The sequence below is a fragment of the Trachypithecus francoisi genome, unplaced genomic scaffold (genome assembly GCF_009764315.1).
Source record: "Trachypithecus francoisi isolate TF-2019V2 unplaced genomic scaffold, Tfra_2.0 Lachesis_group11, whole genome shotgun sequence".
NCBI lineage: Eukaryota > Metazoa > Chordata > Mammalia > Primates > Cercopithecidae > Trachypithecus > Trachypithecus francoisi.
The window spans coordinates 51,282,023-51,300,278 of NW_022681456.1; the positions used below are offsets into that span (position 1 = coordinate 51,282,023).

General features: G+C 38.3%; 2 protein-coding genes across 3 annotated transcripts in view; one reads left to right on the forward strand and one right to left on the reverse strand.

Annotated features, from left to right (window-relative positions):
* METTL25 (methyltransferase like 25) overlaps nt 1-18,256 on the reverse strand; it is a 114,522-nt gene that overhangs the window by 90,363 nt on the left and 5,903 nt on the right. The gene's annotated exons all lie outside the window — the stretch shown is intronic.
* On the forward strand, nt 11,911-12,819 carry LOC117089677 (vacuolar protein sorting-associated protein 28 homolog). The gene has a single exon (XM_033221149.1). It carries the CDS (start codon nt 11,961-11,963, stop codon nt 12,624-12,626), a length of 666 nt encoding a protein of 221 aa, XP_033077040.1. The 5' UTR covers nt 11,911-11,960; the 3' UTR covers nt 12,627-12,819.

Genomic DNA, 18,256 nt, shown 5'->3' on the forward strand with positions numbered 1-18,256 from the left:
TGCAAATTTAAACATTTTAAGGCTTTGCCTTCCACAGCAGTTGACTTTTGACTTAAATCTTTGATAATTGTTTAATACAGCTTAACCAAAAGCTAAAGTCTGTCTTACTGAACTTTGAAAATTAAATATGGGATGAGTTAAGTTTTACGAATGTTTTAAGTCTATTCATAATCCTATAATCTACCAAGGGAAGAAAATAGAATATATACTATTGCTTTCAAAAGAAATAAATTTATATCATCCAATTATGTGCTAGAAAACATTTTGCCTAAGCTATTTCAGCTCACTTTATAGTTGCATACAAAGTGAAAAAATGTTATATAAACATGCAAACCATGCTCTTAGAAGGAATAAAATTAACAAGAAATTGACATGCATGTCCTTATTGTACCAATATTAACATCACATTGAATGTATAAAGTGCATTTAACCATTCCTAAAGCAGTTTCACACTTAACTACATCACTTATAAAAATGAAATTAAATGTAAAAACGTAAAAATGTAACCACACTATTTTAACTCTAACAGACTCTTTTCATAATTTAATTTGAGGGAAAACAAAACTATGCAAAGAAACAAAATTTAGAAATTAATTTGCTAAATAAAAAATAATTCAGGGTTACCTACTATGTATCAGGTAAAAACTAAACTTGAATAAAGCTACTTTGTTACAATTTATGATTGTCTATGAGACTTAGTGTTTTACTATTTATAGTGTACGCAGACAACAAATGTTCATATGGATTGAAGGGGCTTCAGCAACTCCCAGTTAGAATTCTACTGGATATCACATGGAATGAGCTTACTCAAGCCTTTGCACATGTTTTTACCTCTGTCTGAGACCACCTTCCCTCATGAATTTTCATAGCTCACTCTTACTTCTTTCAGGTGTTTGCTCAAATGCTACCATTTCGGTGAAAACTTCTCTGACAGTCTTGTTTAAAATTGCAATCCCACTGAACTCTCATCACCCTCTGATCCTTTCTTAATTTTTTTAAAGCACTTACCACCACCTGGTATAGCACGCAAGATCCAAGAGGACAAGAATTTTTATTCACTGCTGTATCATCAGAACCTAGAATACTGTACAGCACATAGAAGGTATTCAATGAATGAATGAGGAAGAACTAGGGTTTGAATTCTGGTTCTCAGAATGTCTATTCCTGTGGCCATGAGCAATTTATTTACCTGCTCTAAGACTCAATTTCTTCAACTATAAAATGGGGAACAAAATCTATTTTAAAGGATTGTTTTATGTAATTCACACACAAAAACAAATACATATATATACACGTATATACATGTACATTCATATACACATATACAGTTATGTACTTAACTATATATATATAAATAAACTTTTAAGGTCAGGATACATGTGCAGGTTTGTTACATAGGTAAACTTGTGTCATGGGGGTTTATTGCACAGATTACATACACCACGGAATACTATGCAACCATAAAAAATAACGAGATCATATCCTTTGCAGGGACATGAATGGAGCTGGAGGTCATTTTCCTTAGCAAACTAATGCAAGAACAGAAAAACAAATACCAAACGTTCTCACTCATACGTGGGAAATAAATGATGACGACACCATGGAAACGTAGAGAACAATTAACTATATTTTAATATATATTCCTAACACATAGCCTAGAACATAAATAGGCAATCCTCAAACTATTAAGTCCAAATTAAGTTAATGAGTGTCTTAACACTTGGATCAACTTTCCAAATTTATTGGAATATAGAGTTTTTAAAACCTCAAATATTTAAGGCCAGAACATCTTATAGGCTACTAGAGAAGAAATTGAGAGAAAGATGAATATGCACACTTAGCTTTTAAATGTGGGACCTGCTGGGAGAAAGGAGATTTGGGCTCTGGAACCTGAGTGCAATTGCAAGATCTCCATCTGTAGAATGAAGGCATGACTAAGGATGGATGAACTGCACCTTGAGAACCAACATGGAGGTCCAATAGTTAACACTGAGTACTACACTCTAGGTAGGATGAAAGCAAGAATTACTCACTGTCTGCTAACCCACTGGTTAGCACTGGGAATCATGTCCCAGGATCAACTTTTAAGTGCAGGAGACAGTTTTAGTATTAATGATACTTCTTACTAAATTTGATGTGAAATATGGTAGATACAATCTCAGCAATGCCTTAAATACCTGGAATAAAGTTTCAAGTTTGCTTCACCCGAATGTTTTAATTTCCCATAATCTCAAACTATTTCAAAAAATAACAAAAAACAAGAGATACTAAATTCCCAGAAATCCAATAAATGTTAAACTTCATTCAAAATGAGAAGCATTTAAGAATAAATTAAATATGTATAAATATTTTCTGAATAATAATTCCAATTTGATAAATCAAACATAATTTTGTTAGCAAAATACAAAATAAATTCCAAATTGTAAAATGTTAAAAAGTAATGTAAAATATACTAAAAAATATATTTATTTCAGTGCAGTAAATGCTCTGAATTGATATCAACCTCCGTTCTTCTCTTTTTCTGACCAAAGATACATCATTTCTTACTTAGGTTATCATTTCTGAATACCACTGTAGTCTCCACTGCCCCACAGCACCTCAAAATATCACTACCTTAGTCACTGCCACTGCCACTGTCCATTTAGAGAAGACCAATACCTCTCTTTATATCTTGAGCTGGGCCTAGACTTTTGGGCTTCCAAAAATAATAAAGACTTGTAAATTTGTTTATTATTGTTGTTGTTTTTATCTTTTGAGAAAAGGTCTCACTCTGTCGCCCAGGCTAGAGTGTAGCAGTATGATCATAGCTCATTGCAGCCTCGATCTCTGGGGCTCCAGCGATCCTCTCACCTCAGCCTCCCAAGTAGCTGGGATAAGGGCATGCACCACTGTGCCCAGCTAATTTTTTAAATTTATTTTTTCTAGAGACAGGGTCTCACTATGTTACTTAGGCTGGTCTCAAACTCCTGGGCTCAAGCAATCTTCCCACCTCAGCCTTCCCAAATTCTGGGATTATAAGTGTGAGCTACTGCACCCAGCCAGTTTGTTTATTATTGAGACAAAGCACATGAAGGACTCTTTGTCTCAGGAAAACTGTAAATTTAAACATAACTAAATTACTAATAAGGGACTTTGAGGGAGTAGAATTAAGTCATACCCCTCTCTTAATACTGTAGTTTTCTTTCCCATTGTGCATTTCATTAATTTGAGTTCAGTTTCATCTTCTATTCTTATTCCAATCTCCATTTCAACATTAATGCAAAATAGATGTGCTTATTCTACTCTCAACTGAATTAAATTATAATCATTTGCCAAGTAAAACGAATAAGCAAAAGGTCTTTGCAGTAAATATATACTTTTTTCTATCTAGCTCCTACCCTATCTCCACCATCTTGTTCTTTACTACTTCTTTAGTTTTTGTAATGATGTGTATAGTTCATAAAAGTTAGGTCAATTTTATTCTTTATAGGCCATTATTCAAAGTAATTGCTGTACAGAAAATAAACAAGTAAAATACCCAACCTAAATGTTAAATTTAAATTCCCCATTTGATTGCAATCATTATGTAAAAGGGAAGAATTAAGCTTCAGTGACTGTCATTGGTATCAGCCTAGAGACACTGGTCTGATACTCTGTGGTTGAACCTGAAATGCAGTTTTTACTCAGAGGAGAAAGAACAGTTTTCGGCACTTGATAAAAATTAGTTAAATAAATGTTTGAAAATGGAATATTTCTTAACAAGAAATCAGAAGTTACAAGAAAAAAAAATAAAGAGGCAGCACAAGTTTTGGTCTAAATCAAGATGAATTAAAACGATTTGTAATATGAATAATGTTTTCAACCAGCAGTTCTTATCCTGATGTCTAAGAGTTTACGAGGGCTATAACTATGATTCACCTAAAACGGTATGTAAAGTTTTGTGAATATTTGTGCACACTTAAGCCTTTTTTTGAGGCAGAGCTTCTATAGCACTCATTTAAATTAGCTATTAAATGGGATTTGTGACCTAAGATATTAACAGTGCTATCTTTCACAGTTTCCTTACCTTTCATGTTACACAACGTTAAATTACGATAAACAATCAATTAACTGTTTTTCCTCTTGATTCTGGAGATTATTTTAAATATTCAAAGCAGAAAAACTAAGTAGTTTCTCACTTCCTAAACAATCAGGGATTATTCTTTTTTCACTGGTAGACTAAATTTCATATTTCTAAAATTAGTCTAACTTTAAAAAACTAAACATTATTCTCCAGTATTTTCATTCTTAAACAGATCCTCTTTTATTCTTCACAATTTTAATTACTAAGCTAAGTTTTTTAGATAACACCCAGCTAACAAAAAACTAGAAATAATTTAAGATGCCAAACATACACGTCAGCGTATTCCATTTGACAAAATATGTTAATAACAGTAAATGGCTATAATAAATTTGCATGATCCAAGTTTAAATCTATAATAACGGCAAGTTTATTGTCTTTTTGCATAATCCTAGAGATATGCCAGGTGATGCATGCAACCACTTGATCCAGAGAAGAATCAGCCACATGAGATATTTACTTTTTTGACTAAATTTTTTTTTAATTCATATACTAGATGAACAGAAAAAAAGACTGAAAATAAATAAAAGTAGAAATAAATTACAATATTTTCTCTTTCTTTCTTTTTTTTTTTTTTTTTCTTTTTTTCTTTTTTGAGAAAGAGTCTTGCTCTTGTCGCCCAGGCTGCAGTGCAATGGCATGATCTCGGTTCAGTGCAACCTCTTCCACGCAGATTCAAGAGATTCTCCCGCCTCAGCCTCTCAAGTAGCTGGGATTACAGGTGCCGGTCACCACGCCCAGCTAATTTTTGTATTTTTAGTAGAGACAGGGTTTCGCCACACTGGGCAGGCTGATCTCAAACTCCTGATCTCATGATCTGCCCACCTCGGCCTCACAAAGTGCTGGGATACAGGCGTGAGCCACAGCGCTCGGCCAATAAATTATAATATTAAAGTTTGCAAAGAAGATTAAAAATGACTCTCCCCCTCCAAAAAGTAATTATTTAAAGATAATTTAACAATAAAATTATGCTTCCACATTTGTCTTTTGTAGGAAATATTATAAAGTATTAAGCAGTATTAAAGGTTTATAAATGAAAGTGTTCCAGACAAAAGGATAGGTTCACTGTGTTTGGATAATGCTTTTATAGTCAATAGATAGAAAGATAGTAAACTAAGATAAATTTTGAGAAATAACTGTTGTCAAAGATAAGAGCCATTTGTGCTGAAACTTTGAATAAATTGTAAAAATATTGTTATGATTTAAATTAAAAATAATTGTCAGAGAAGATTACTTCAGTTCCCAATAAAATGGCATTGAAATTTTTAAGAAACACATGGAGAAGAATAAAATTACAAATAAAGAACAGCTTGACTTGCAGAAGCAGGGGGACTAGAATTTCTTGCAGAGAAGTATCAAAACTAACTCAGGAAAGCAATACAATGATTGAGAGATGTACATGTTTTTAATTTAGAAGATAAAAAATGTTGAAAAAGGGATGAACGTATGAGTTTAAAAACTTTTAGTTTATGAATTGAAAAACTTATCTGGACAATGAAATCAACTAGTTTTCGATAAACATCCTATCACATAGTTGGAAATTCAATAATTTAAAAAATATAAAGATTGAAAACCATTTCTTCGGCAATGCTCAGAGCATGGACTTTCATATATTACTTAATATAGAAAAAGTATAATTCTCAGACCACATTAAATGGGAAGAAACTAGAATAAAATTCTACTTAGAAAGGTATAATCCATTCATCTTCCATTTTGTTTTGTACTACAATTATTGATATCTGTTATCTTCCTTATTGAGATGTACATTTTTGAAGGCAGAGATTATACCTGTTGTATTGGCCACAACTACAATGTTATACTGATAAAATGCTAAGTAATTTTTGCAAACCTAAATTGGGATATAAGGGTAACAAGGCATTCTGAGGTCATAAGGGATAAATTACACTGATCTATTCTTAATTCCATTAATGACCACAGTACTGACGAATACTGATACTATAAAGGTCATAAAAGAGATGCTCAAAGGTTGCCTATTTCTTCTTCTCAAACATCAGTAGGTTTAAATTCATTTCAATCACTTCTGGACCTCACTAATTCAGCCTACTACCCAGAGTAGTGATAGTTTACACTTGAAATATCTCAATCATTTCTAAAAACTGAAGGAAGTAGGTGAGGGATTGGGAGGCACTGAATGGGACTTCTTAAATATCTCTATATGGAAGACCTCAAACACAACTGTTTCAACCCTTTCTTCCTATAACAAAATACTTGAGACTGGGTAAATTATAAAGAATATATATATATATTTCTCACAGTTCTAGAGGCTGGGAAGTCCAAGATCAAACCAATTGCCAGCATAGTTGGTGTATAGTGAGGTTTGCTCTCTGCTTCCAAGATGGTGCCCCTTGCTACATCTTCACATGCAGCAGGGGTGGTCAGCTTCTTTGTACCACTTTTATATGGGCACTAATCTCATTCATGAGGGCTCCACCCTCATGACTCAACCACCTACTAAAGGTCCTACTTCTTAATACCATCACACTGGCAATTAATATTTAGCATATGAATTTGGAGGAGCATATTCAGACCACAGCAACATATATCTAAAATGCAATACATTATTTTCCCAGCTTCCTCTGCTGATTCTCCTAATTTTGCTAGTGGTACCATTCATTCATTATTATTCTGTAAGTTCACAATCAAAATCTTGGAATTAGCTTTGATTCTTCCTTTTCTCTACATTTTATATAAATCAGTCACGAAGAACTACCAATTTTCTCTGTATAGCATCTTTCAAAACTATCGCTTCCTTTCTATTCTACTGCCCTCACTTTGTCTCAGCATACATCCTTCATCTCTAGACTACTACTATTGTCCCCATGGAAAGATGATTTCAAACAGTTTAACAGCCTAGCCTCCAAAACTTATCTGCAATATTTTTCTCTGACCTTATTTTTAGCTACTTAAAAATATATTAATACTTTGCTCCATGTTCTATAACTGTTCTGAAATATGTTTTATAATTTTCTAGCTTCATTCTTTTGCTTACTCTGTTCTATACACTTGGAATGCCCACCTACTCTCAACGTAACCATATTAAATTCAACAAACTAAGAGGTGAAGCTAGCTGGGCTTCTGGGTGAGAGGGGACTTGGAGAACTTTCCTGTCTAGCTAGAGGATTGTAAATGCACCAATCAGCACTCTGTAAAAACACACCAATCAGCACTCCATGTCTAGCTAAAGGAATGTAAACGAACCAATCAGCATCCTGTAAAAATGCACCAATCAGCACTCTGTGTCTAGCTAAAGGATTATAAACGCACCCATCAGCACTCTGTAAAATGGACCAATCACTGCTCTGTAAAATGGACCAATCAGCAGGACATGGATGGGGCCAAATAATGAATAAAAGCTGGCCACCCCAGCCAGCAGTGGCAACTTGCTTGGGTCCCCTTCCACACTGTGGAAGCTTTGTTCTTTCACTCTTCACAATAAATCTTGATGCTGCTCACTCTTTGGGTCCGCACCACCTTCAAGAGCTGTAACACTCGCCATGAAGGTCCACAGCTTCATTCTTAAAGTCAGCAAGACCACAAACCCACCAAAAGGAATAAACTCTGGACACATCTGAAGGAACAAACTCCAGACACAACATCTGTAACACTCACCACAAAGGTCCACGGCTTCATTCTTGAAGTCAGTGAGACCAAGAACCCACTGGGAGGAACAAACAATTCTGGACACATTTTGGCACGAAGGGACTATCATCAAGCGGTGAGTACCATCGGACCCCTTTTGCTTGCTATTCTGTCCTATTTTTCCTTAGAATTTGGAGGCTAAATACTGGGCACCTGTTGGCCAGTTAAAAGAGACTAGCGTGAGTGACTGCAGGACTAAAGACACGGTGGTCAGGCTTTCTGGTAAAGGAATCTCTAACAACCCCCAACTGTTTGGAGTTGGGAGTACCAGTTTGCCTAGAACCAGGTTCCACTTTTCCTGTACTTCTGGGCTGAGCCAAGGATTGACAAAGAGGAAAGCCATTCAGCTCCAGGATCCCAACAACAATTTGGTTGACCCTGCAGCCATGAGCAGAACTCTCAAAGTTATGACACCCAAGGAGACTCACTCATCTCTTCTATCTATCTTGACTCTTGCCTCCTGGGTCCTAATGACTGTCAGACAAACTTCCTCTCGCCTCTCTTCTCCAAGGATAGTCCCGCTTCTAAAAACCACTCCCTGTCTCTAGTGCTTTTCTAGTTTCTCCCATGAGAATGATTTCTAGTATAAACTCCAGGACTCTATTTCCTTCTTTGGGCATCTGGGCTCACCATTCAGAAAGACATAATTTTTGTCCAAAGCCCCTTCGTAGCAGGGACTATCTGGAATTTTAAGATCCCTCCTCAGACAAGCAGACCTAATAAAAGCCATTCCTGAAGCTAGGATATGGGGAGCTTCAAAAATGATATCCTTCCTATTCAAGTGAGGACAAAACGTGTCACTCTTCCAACCCTGGAGATCTCTTCCTTCCCTCAGGGTATGGCCCTCTACTTCGTTTTTGGGGCATAACATCTTTATAGGACAGTGGTAAGGTCCCAATACTAACAGGAGAATGCTTAGAACCCTAACAAGTTTTTGAGAACGTGTCGGTAAGGGTCACTAAATCCGATCTTTCTCAGTCTTCTTTGTGTTCTAGGAGGACAAGCAAGGGTGCAGGTTTTCGATAATGCATTGGTAAGGGCCACTAAATCTGACCTTCCTCGGTCCTCCTTGTGGTCTAGGAGGGAAACTAGTGTTTCTGCTGCTGCGTCAGTGAGCGCAACTATTCCGATCAGCAGTGTCCGGGGATTGTTGCAGGTTCTTGGGCAAGAGGTATTTCTGCTGCTGTATCAGTGAGTGCAACTATTCTGATCAGCAGGGTCCAGGGACCGTTGCAAGTTCTTGGGCAAGAGGTATTTCTGCTGCTGCATCAGTGAGTGCAACTATTCCGATCAGCAGGGTCCAGGGACCATTTTGGGTTCTTGGGTGCGGGAAAAACAAACAAACCAAAATTGCAAGCGGTTTTGTCTTTCAAATGGGAAACACTCAGGCACCAACAGGTTCACCTTTGAAATGCATCCTAAGCCATCTGGACCAATTTGACCCACAAACTCTGAAAAAGAAGCGTCTCTTTTTTTTCTGCACTATGGCCTGGCCCCAATATTCTCTCTCTGGGAAAAATGGCTACTTGAGGGAAGTATAAATTGCAATACTATCCTGCAGCTTGACCTTTTCTGTAAAAGAGAAGGCAAATGGAGTGAAATACCTTATGTCCAATCTCTCTTTTCATTGAAGGAGAATACACAACTATGCAAAGCTTGCAATTTACATCCCACAGGAGAACCTCTCAGCTTATCCCCATATCCTAGCCTCCCTATAGCTCCCCTTCCTATTAATGATAAGCCTCCTTTAATCTACCCCACCCAGAAGGAAACAAGCAAAGAACTCTCCAAAGGACCACAAAAACCTCCCGGGCTATCGGTTATGACACCTTCAAGCTGTAGGGGGAGGAGAATTTGGCTCAACCCAGGTACATGTCCCCTTCTCCCTCTCTGATTTAAAGCAGATCAAGGCAGACCTGGGGAAGCTTTCAGATTATCCTGTTAGGTATATAGATGTCTTACATGGTCTAAGGCAAACCTTCGATCTCACTTGGAGAGACGTCATGCTATTGTTAGATCAAACCCTGGCCTTTAATGAAAAGAATGCAGCTTTAGCTGCAGCCTGAGAGTTTGAAAATATCTAGTATTTTAGTCAAGCAAATGATAGAATGACAGCTGAAGAAAGGGACAAATTTCCTACTGGTCAGCAAGCTGTCGCCAGTATGGATCCCCACTGGAATTCATGGGAAATGGAGTCGTAAACATCTGCTGACCTGTGTTCTAGAAGGACTAAGGAGAATTAGGAAAAAGCTCATGAATTATTCAATGATGTCCACCATAACTCAGGGAAAGGAAGAAAACCCTTCTGCCTTCCTCGAGTGGCTACAGGAGGCCTTAAGAAAATATATTCCCCCGTCACCTGACTCACTTGAGGGTCAATTGATCTTAAAAGATAAGTTTATTACCCAATCAGCCACAGATATCAGGAGAAAGCTCCAAAAGCGAGCCCTGGGCCCTGAACAAAATCTAGAGGCATTATTAAACCTGGCAATCTCAGTGTTCTATAACAGGGACCAAGAGGAATAGGCTGAAAAGGAAAAGCAAGATCAGAGAAAGGCCACAGCCTTAGTCACGGCCCTCAGATAAACAAACCTTGGTGGTTCAGGGAGGACAGAAAATGGAGCAGGCCAATCACCCGGTACGGCTTGTTATCAGTGTGGTTTACAATGACACTTTTAAAAAAGATTGTCCAATGACAAACAAGCCACCCCCTCGTCCATGTCCACTATGCCAAGGCAATCACTGGAAGGCGCACTGCCCAAGAGGGCAAAGATTCTCTGGGCCAGAAGTCCTCAACCAGATGATATAACAACGGAACTGAGGGTGCGCAGGGCAAGCACTAGCTCATGTCATCACCCTCACTGAGTCTTGGGTTCATTTAACCATTGAAGGCCAGGAAATTGACTTCCTCCTGGACACTGGCGCAGCCTTCTCAGTGTTAATCTCCTGTCCCAGATGACTGTCCTCAAGGTCCATTACCATCTGAGGAATCCTGGGACAGCCTGTAACCAGGTATTTCTCCCACCTCCTCAGTTGTAATTGGGAGACTTTGCTACAGAAGGTTAAGTATGCTTATCTAATCCTACCTGCCCATGTTGCAATATGGAAAGAAAGGGAGTTCCTAACCTCTGGGGAACCCCCATTAAATACCACAAGGAAATCATGATATTATTGCATACAGTGCAAAAACCCAAGGAGATGGCAGTCTTATACCGCTGAAGTCATCAAAAAGGGGAAGGAGAGGGGAGAAGAGCAGCATAAGCGGCTGGCAGAGGCAGGGAAAGACTAGCAAAGAAAGAGAGAAAAAGACAGAAAGTCAGAGAGAGAGAGGAAAAGACAGAGACAAAGAGGGAGTCAGAGAGAGAGAGAAAGAGAGAGACAAAGAAGGAGTCAAAGAGAGAAAGAGATAGAAGTAGTAAAGAAAAAACACTATACACCCTATTGCTTTGAAAGTCAGGGTAAATTTAAAACCTATAATTGATAATTGAAGGTCTTCTCTTTACAATCCCAAATAGACTTTTTGGTAGCAGTGACTCTCCAAAACCATCGAGGCCTAGACCTCCTCACTGCTGAGAAAGGAGGATTCTGCACCTTCTTAGGGGAAGAGTACTGTTTTTACACTAACCAATCAGGGATGGTATGAGATGCTGCCCAGCGTTTACAGGAAAAGGCTTCCAAAATCAGACACCATCTTTCAAACTCTTACACCAATCTCTGGAGTTGGGCGACATGGCTTCTCCCCTTTCTAGGTCCTGTGGCAGCCATCTTTCTATTACTGGCCTTCGTGCCCTGCATTTTAAACTCCTTTTTAAATCTGTTTCCTCTAGGATCGAGGCCATCAAGCTACAGATAGTCTTACAAATGGAATGCCAAAGGAGCTCAACTAACAACTTCTACTGAGGATGCCTGGACTGATCCGCTAGCCCTTTCACTGGCCTAAAGAATTCCCTCTGGAGGACACTACAACTGCAGGGCCCCTTCTTTGCTCCTATCCAGCAGGAAATAGCTAGAGCAGTCATCACCCAATTCCCAACAGCAGTTGGGGTGTTCTGTTTAGAGGGGGGATTGAGAGGTGAAGCCAGCTAGGCTTCTGGGTCAGGTGGGGACTTGGAGAACTATTCTGTCTAGCTAGAGGATTATAAATGCATCAATCGGCGAGCCGTCCAGGTCTCAGTGCTGTGGCCCCCACAGAGCCTAGAGGATGTTTCATGGGATCCCAGCCACTCCAGGCATAGGAGCCCCTGGGAACAAGCCAGAGCTGTATGAGGAAGTGAAGTTGTACAAGAAAGCCCGGGAGCGGGAGAAGTATGACAACATGGCAGAGCTGTTCGCGGTGGTGAAAACAATGCAAGCCCTGGAGAAAGCCTACATCAAGGACTGCGTCTCCCCCAGCGAGTACACGGCAGCCTGCTCCCGGCTCCTGGTCCAGTACAAAGCTGCCTTCAGGCAGGTTCAGGGCTCAGAAATCAACACTATTGACGAGTTCTGCCGCAAGTTCCGCCTGGATTGCCCACTGGCCATGGAGCGGATCAAGGAGGACCGGCCCATCACCATCAAGGACGACAAGGGCAACCTCAACCGCTGCATTGCCGACGTGGTCTCGCTCTTCATCACGGTCATGGACAAGCTGCACCTGGAGATTCGCGCTATGGATGAGATCCAGCCCGACCTGCGAGAGCTGATGGAGACCATGCACCGAATGAGCCACCTCCCGCCCGACTTCGAGGGTCGCCAGACGGTCAGCCAGTGGCTGCAGACCCTGAGCGGCATGTCTGCATCGGACGAGCTGGATGACTCACAGGTGCGTCAGATGCTGTTCGATCTAGAGTCAGCCTACAACGCCTTCAACCGCTTCCTGCATGCCTGAGCCCGTGGCGCCAGCCCCTGCACGGAAGGGCAGAGTCTGAGGCGATGACTCCTGTTGCCCTATCCGCCACACAGGCCCTGGTCATCCACAGAACTCACTGTCTGCAGCTGCCCATCTTGTGTCTGTCTTTGGTGTCAGGACTTTGGGGGCCGGGCCCCTCCCCACAATAAAGATAACTCTCCGACAAAAAAAATAAATAAATAAATAAATAAATAAATGCATCAATCAGCAGTCTGTGTCTGGCTAAAGGATTGTAAATTCACCAATCGGCAATTTGTAAAAATGCCCCAATCAGCACTCTGTCTCTAGCTAAAGGATTGTAAACACACCAATCAGCACTCTGTAAAATGGACCAATCAGCAGGATGTGGACGGGCCAAATAAGGTAATAAAATCTGGCCACCCCAGCTAGCGGCGGCAACCCATTCAGGTCCCCTTCCATGCTGTGGAAGCTTTGTTCCTTTGCTCTGCACAATAAATCTTGATGCTGCTCACTCCTTGGGTCCGCACCACCTTTAAGAGTTGTAACACTCGCTGCAAAGGTCCGCGGCTTCATTCTTGAAGTCAGCAAGACCAAGAACCCACTGGGAGGAACAAACAATTCCAGATACAAAACACTGAATTTGTGCCACTATGTGTCACTTACTATGTCCTACACACCAGGACACACTGGAGAGTTAAAGAAAACTGGAGAGTTAAAGAAAAATCACCATAACACAGTGAACTAAGTGTTCTAATGAAGATATGAATAAAATAATGTACAACGAGTAGTTTCATTACTAATTTAGTGTAATCTGACCTGGGCTTTGAAAGAAGATGTGAAATAAATGAAAATTTATTATATAGATGGGAGTAGGAAAGCTCTTAAGCAAACAGGATAGCATGAACAAAATTAGAGAAAAAATGCATGGTACATTCAGAGAACAATGCAGCTAAAGTATACAGTTTAAGGACAGAGGGAAAATTCCAAGAGAAATATTGATAATACTAAACCATTTCCTCATACTTCCTCCCTCCTGCTTTGGCTGAAGATATATCTTAAAAATTAAGAACATCAAATTATTTCAGCCATCTTCATAATCAAAGTTAATTTCGGGGGCCAGATCATGTAGGAAATTGAATCACTTATTATCTAGGTGACCCACTAATAACTGGTTATATAGACTCCTTCATTTCAAGATCCAGATTGACCCAGTCCTTCAACATGACCATGGTGTTAATAACAGGGACTAATAATGTCTGAAGATAAAATATTTAAATCATTTTATTTCCCTAGGATTTCAGAACTGGAAGAAACCCTAGGTATCTTTTACTCAATTGACTTACAACTATTTTTAGTTATCAGTCTCATTTGAGAAGATGAAACAAATTCCTGAATTCATTTTCAGGGGGTATAAGGGAACTGATTGGAGCCTGCAACCCAAGAGCTGAACCTATGGTACTTTTGGGGGCCAGGATGATTATTTCTATTCATGAAGCTAGCTAGAGGAAATGGATATACCCCCCAAAAGGAAGCTGGCTGCCACAGAGAGATATGCAACAAAATGGCCAGATCTAAATTTTTCCACAGAAGCTACAATTCCAGGGCTGTGTGTCTGTGTGTATGTATGTGTGTGTGTTAAATCTGAAATCTGTCAATCTTGAAATGTAGACTAAAAAAAAAAAAAAAAACAACAAAATGTAGGCACGATATTGGTTAAATGAGACGTGTTTCTAAGCTACATGAGTCAGGCAGTTGCTATTTTTCTGCCTCTGCCATAGGTGAACAACTTATGCAGTTACTTCTTGGATGAGAAAACTGAGCCCTACAGTTATATGTCCTGTGCGAGATAACACAGTTAATCAGAGTTAGAGATGGATTAGAATCAGGTCTTCTGACTCTGCATCTAATCTGCCTCCATCTGGGGGAATCAGAGTAGGAAGAAGGTGGCTATTATTTATTAGATGACTACTCATTTGTATGCTACATTTTAACATATATCTCATTTACTTTTATGGAGACCTTTCAGACAAGAATTAGGATTCCCATTTTTCAAAAGAGGAAATTGAGCTGCAAAAGCTTAACTAAATTGCACAAGATTATGCAGCACTAAAGTATCAGAGCCAGGATTCAAAACTATGTGTGACTGACACTAAAATCCATATTCTTTCCATCCTGTCTCCGATTTGTTTATATTAGTAGCCAAGTTTTAGCTGAAGAGCTGATACAAGATAAGGCCAAAGGTGAAGAACTTTATTGTGTAGGTAATGAAGACCTACTGATGGGTTTTGAGTAGAAGAATGACAAGATCACAACTATAATTTTGGACAATAAATCTGAAAGTCACTGAGTGGCAACACAAATGAAATATAGTCTAAAGGCAAGAACAACAGGTTGGAAGTCATTACAAAAATTCTGTTGCAAGATTTAAAAAGGAGAAGTGACACTGAACTATTTTCTATGGGAATGAAAAATAGCAAACGCAAGAGTAAAGGAGGAAGAGGAACTGGCGGATTATAAACTTAGGTAACAGGAAGAATAATAATATTATTTATAGAAGGAATGCTTAAACCACCGAGGTGATGAATAAATACAGACTCCAGAAGACATGAAATCATGTAGGCAAGTTTTTTTAAAACCAAAGAAAGAATTTAAATTATGATAAATGATGATAACAGGTAACCATAACTATAAGCTTACAAGTAAAGTTTAATTATTTGATATAAAATTTTAAAAATCTAAACTAACAGAGGCAACCAAATATATGATGATTGGCTAAACATAGGAAAACAGTATAAGTAGAATGAGGAAAAATGCAACAGATGAAAGGAATCTCCACGAACTCTGTTTTACTGAACTTCTAATAATTGAAAGACCTGGGAAAAAGGGGAAGTAGTGGAGGAGATACCATTAAAATTACAATATAAATTTAAGTTCTAGTTTTATCTAAAAGGAAAATCTGAAAACACTTTCTACACATCAAAGAGACAAAAAGAAAAACTGCCCTTGGTTCTCGAAGATTTGTTTGCATTGCAGCTCTCTTTTTTTTTTTTTTTTTGTTTTTTTTTGTTTTTTTTTTGAGACGGAGTCTCGCTCTGTCGCCCAGGCTGGAGTGCAGTGGCCGGATCTCAGCTCACTGCAAGCTCCGCCTCCCGGGTTTACGCCATTCTCCTGCCTCAGCCTCCCGAGTAGCTGGGACTACAGGCGCCTGCCACCTCGCCCGGCTAGTTTTTTTTTTGTATTTTTTTAGTAGAGACGGGGTTTCACCATGTTAGCCAGGATGGTCTCGATCTCCTGACCTCGTGATCCGCCCGTCTCGGCCTCCCAAAGTGCTGGGATTACAAGCTTGAGCCACCGCGCCCGGCCATCAGCTCTCTTTTACTTATGATTACTAAGTTCCCCAGGAATGGGGCTGGCGCTGGCCACTATCTTGTTATAACGTAATATTATTTTTACACTTGAAATCTAAAATGACTCACAAAAACTGAAAAGGAGAAAACAGAATTCAGAAAAATACATAAGGAAAGTGAATGAATAAAAGTTACATACAGCAGAGTAAAACAGAACATAGTAATTATTTCTCCATTGTGCTCTCACTTTCTGTTTCCAACAATATGCTTTGTGCCTTAATGTGTTTCAAATTAAATATGAGTGCAATTTCAATGCATTCGAATTACTACCACCAACAACACTAAAAACTACTTAGGATGGCCAAGAAAAAATTTAACCTATTAAGATGCAAAAAAAAAAAAAAAAAAGACAAGCTTGATAAAAGAATAATCTAGCATGGACATACACTTTCTGTGTTGTTCAATTAAAGTGGTAGTAAAATAATTATACCAGATGATCACCAAAAGGAACTGATTCTATAGACATTTACTCAGCACCCAATCATCATAGGATCATTTGAGTAATAATATGAAACAGGAGAAGCAGCATATGGCCTCAAGAAGCTGAAACAAAAGTCAAGAGAAAGTCCCTGGAGGCTCAGTGCCTTAGAGGATCCCTGCGTTTTGGCAGGCACAGAAACTGGAATTCCTGAGAGCTCATTAGACTTTTCATAGCTAATTATAAACAACATTATAAGATATTGACTTTGAAATACAAATTTATTAATTTCCATTGAGAAATATACCTATAACAAGAATTTGTAACACTCATTTGTTAGGACAGTCTCCTAATTTTAGAATTACAAGGAGAACAAATGAGGCCAGATATTCTTAAAATTTTCAGCAAGCTAAGTAAGCTGCTTAAGCTGCTTCTGTTGTATTGATCTAGATTCTGTTTCATAAAATATTTTGCCTATCCTGACTTAGACTATCTCTCCCCTCTTGCTTTTCAGAAGAATTTTCTAGATTCCATTAAACAATTAATTTCTGAAGATCAATGATGATTCTGCTGAGAATGTTACAGATTTATACATGCAGTCATTACTTCCTAAGGACACAGTCTGGTTTCCTTGAAGGAGTTATAACGAAATCTTAATCTCCAAAATAAGATATAGGTCATATTTATCCTGTATCAGCAAAATATGTAGAAGCTATCTCTACTGGCTTTTTTGCTGCAGATGGTTAATCTCATCTACATTATATACTAACTTTTAGACATTTTAACGTGAAGTGTCACTTGTTCTGATTTTATCTCCAAATTCCCAGGGTATTTTATTGTAATCTGTAACGTACTGAATATACTGAATAAAGTAGTATATTTCCAAATAGGGAAAGAACAGTTATTGATTTGTGTCTCTTCAAATAAATTTAAAAATCTATTAGTTGGATCATATAACTAATATTTATCATACACAATGATAATAAATATCATTTATTTAGGGATGAACCAGAAATAATACATGTTTATTTGAGTACTAGACATGTGCAAGGAGTGCCTTCAATAAGACTCTTTATTAGATCTATGTTCAACTTCATTCTTTCTTCAAGAATTATTTAAATATGATGTTGTACATAATAAACATACATAATTTTTATTTGTCAATTTAAATAATTTTAATGTAAGAATCATTTAATTTACTCAACTATAAACAGAAACTTTATGATGCTGAAAATAGTGAAAAAGACAAACATGGTACATTTGTTTTTTGATGGTTTATAATTTAGTTGCAGATACAGACAGGTCAACAGACAATAACAATAGTACGTTATTTGTTAATATGGCAAAAAATATATTTGTTTAGAACATAAACTTCCAGGAGCTCTTGACAATTTATTTCTTCCAAGTAAAGACCTAATTATACCATCACTAGCAATCATCATCATCACAATCATCATAACCATGTATTAGCCACAATTTATTAAACCCACGCTATATTCTCAGTTCTATGCTAGGTGCTATGTACACATCATCTTTAATCTTTGCTGTCCTACAAGGTAGGTAATATTATCCCCACTTTTAAAAAAGGGAAAAAAAAAAACCCAGATGTAACAGACAGATGTCAGCTCATAGCTGACTTTGAACTAACATGTAGACCACAGTCTTTCCTACTAAACATGAACAATTTCTCAGTACACCAACATCAGACAAGATTTGTGACCATGTCAACTTCATAATCATGTCTGAGTGCAGACAAAAGCAGAATGTCATACAAACACAAAAGCTTCCACAAAAGCAGCCCCATAGGAAAAGTTCACATGGTA

Bases quoted from the DNA above. Each gene is read 5' to 3' on its own strand.
- LOC117089677 (XM_033221149.1), top strand. From the start codon at position 11,961: ATGTTTCATGGGATCCCAGCCACTCCAGGCATAGGAGCCCCTGGGAAC.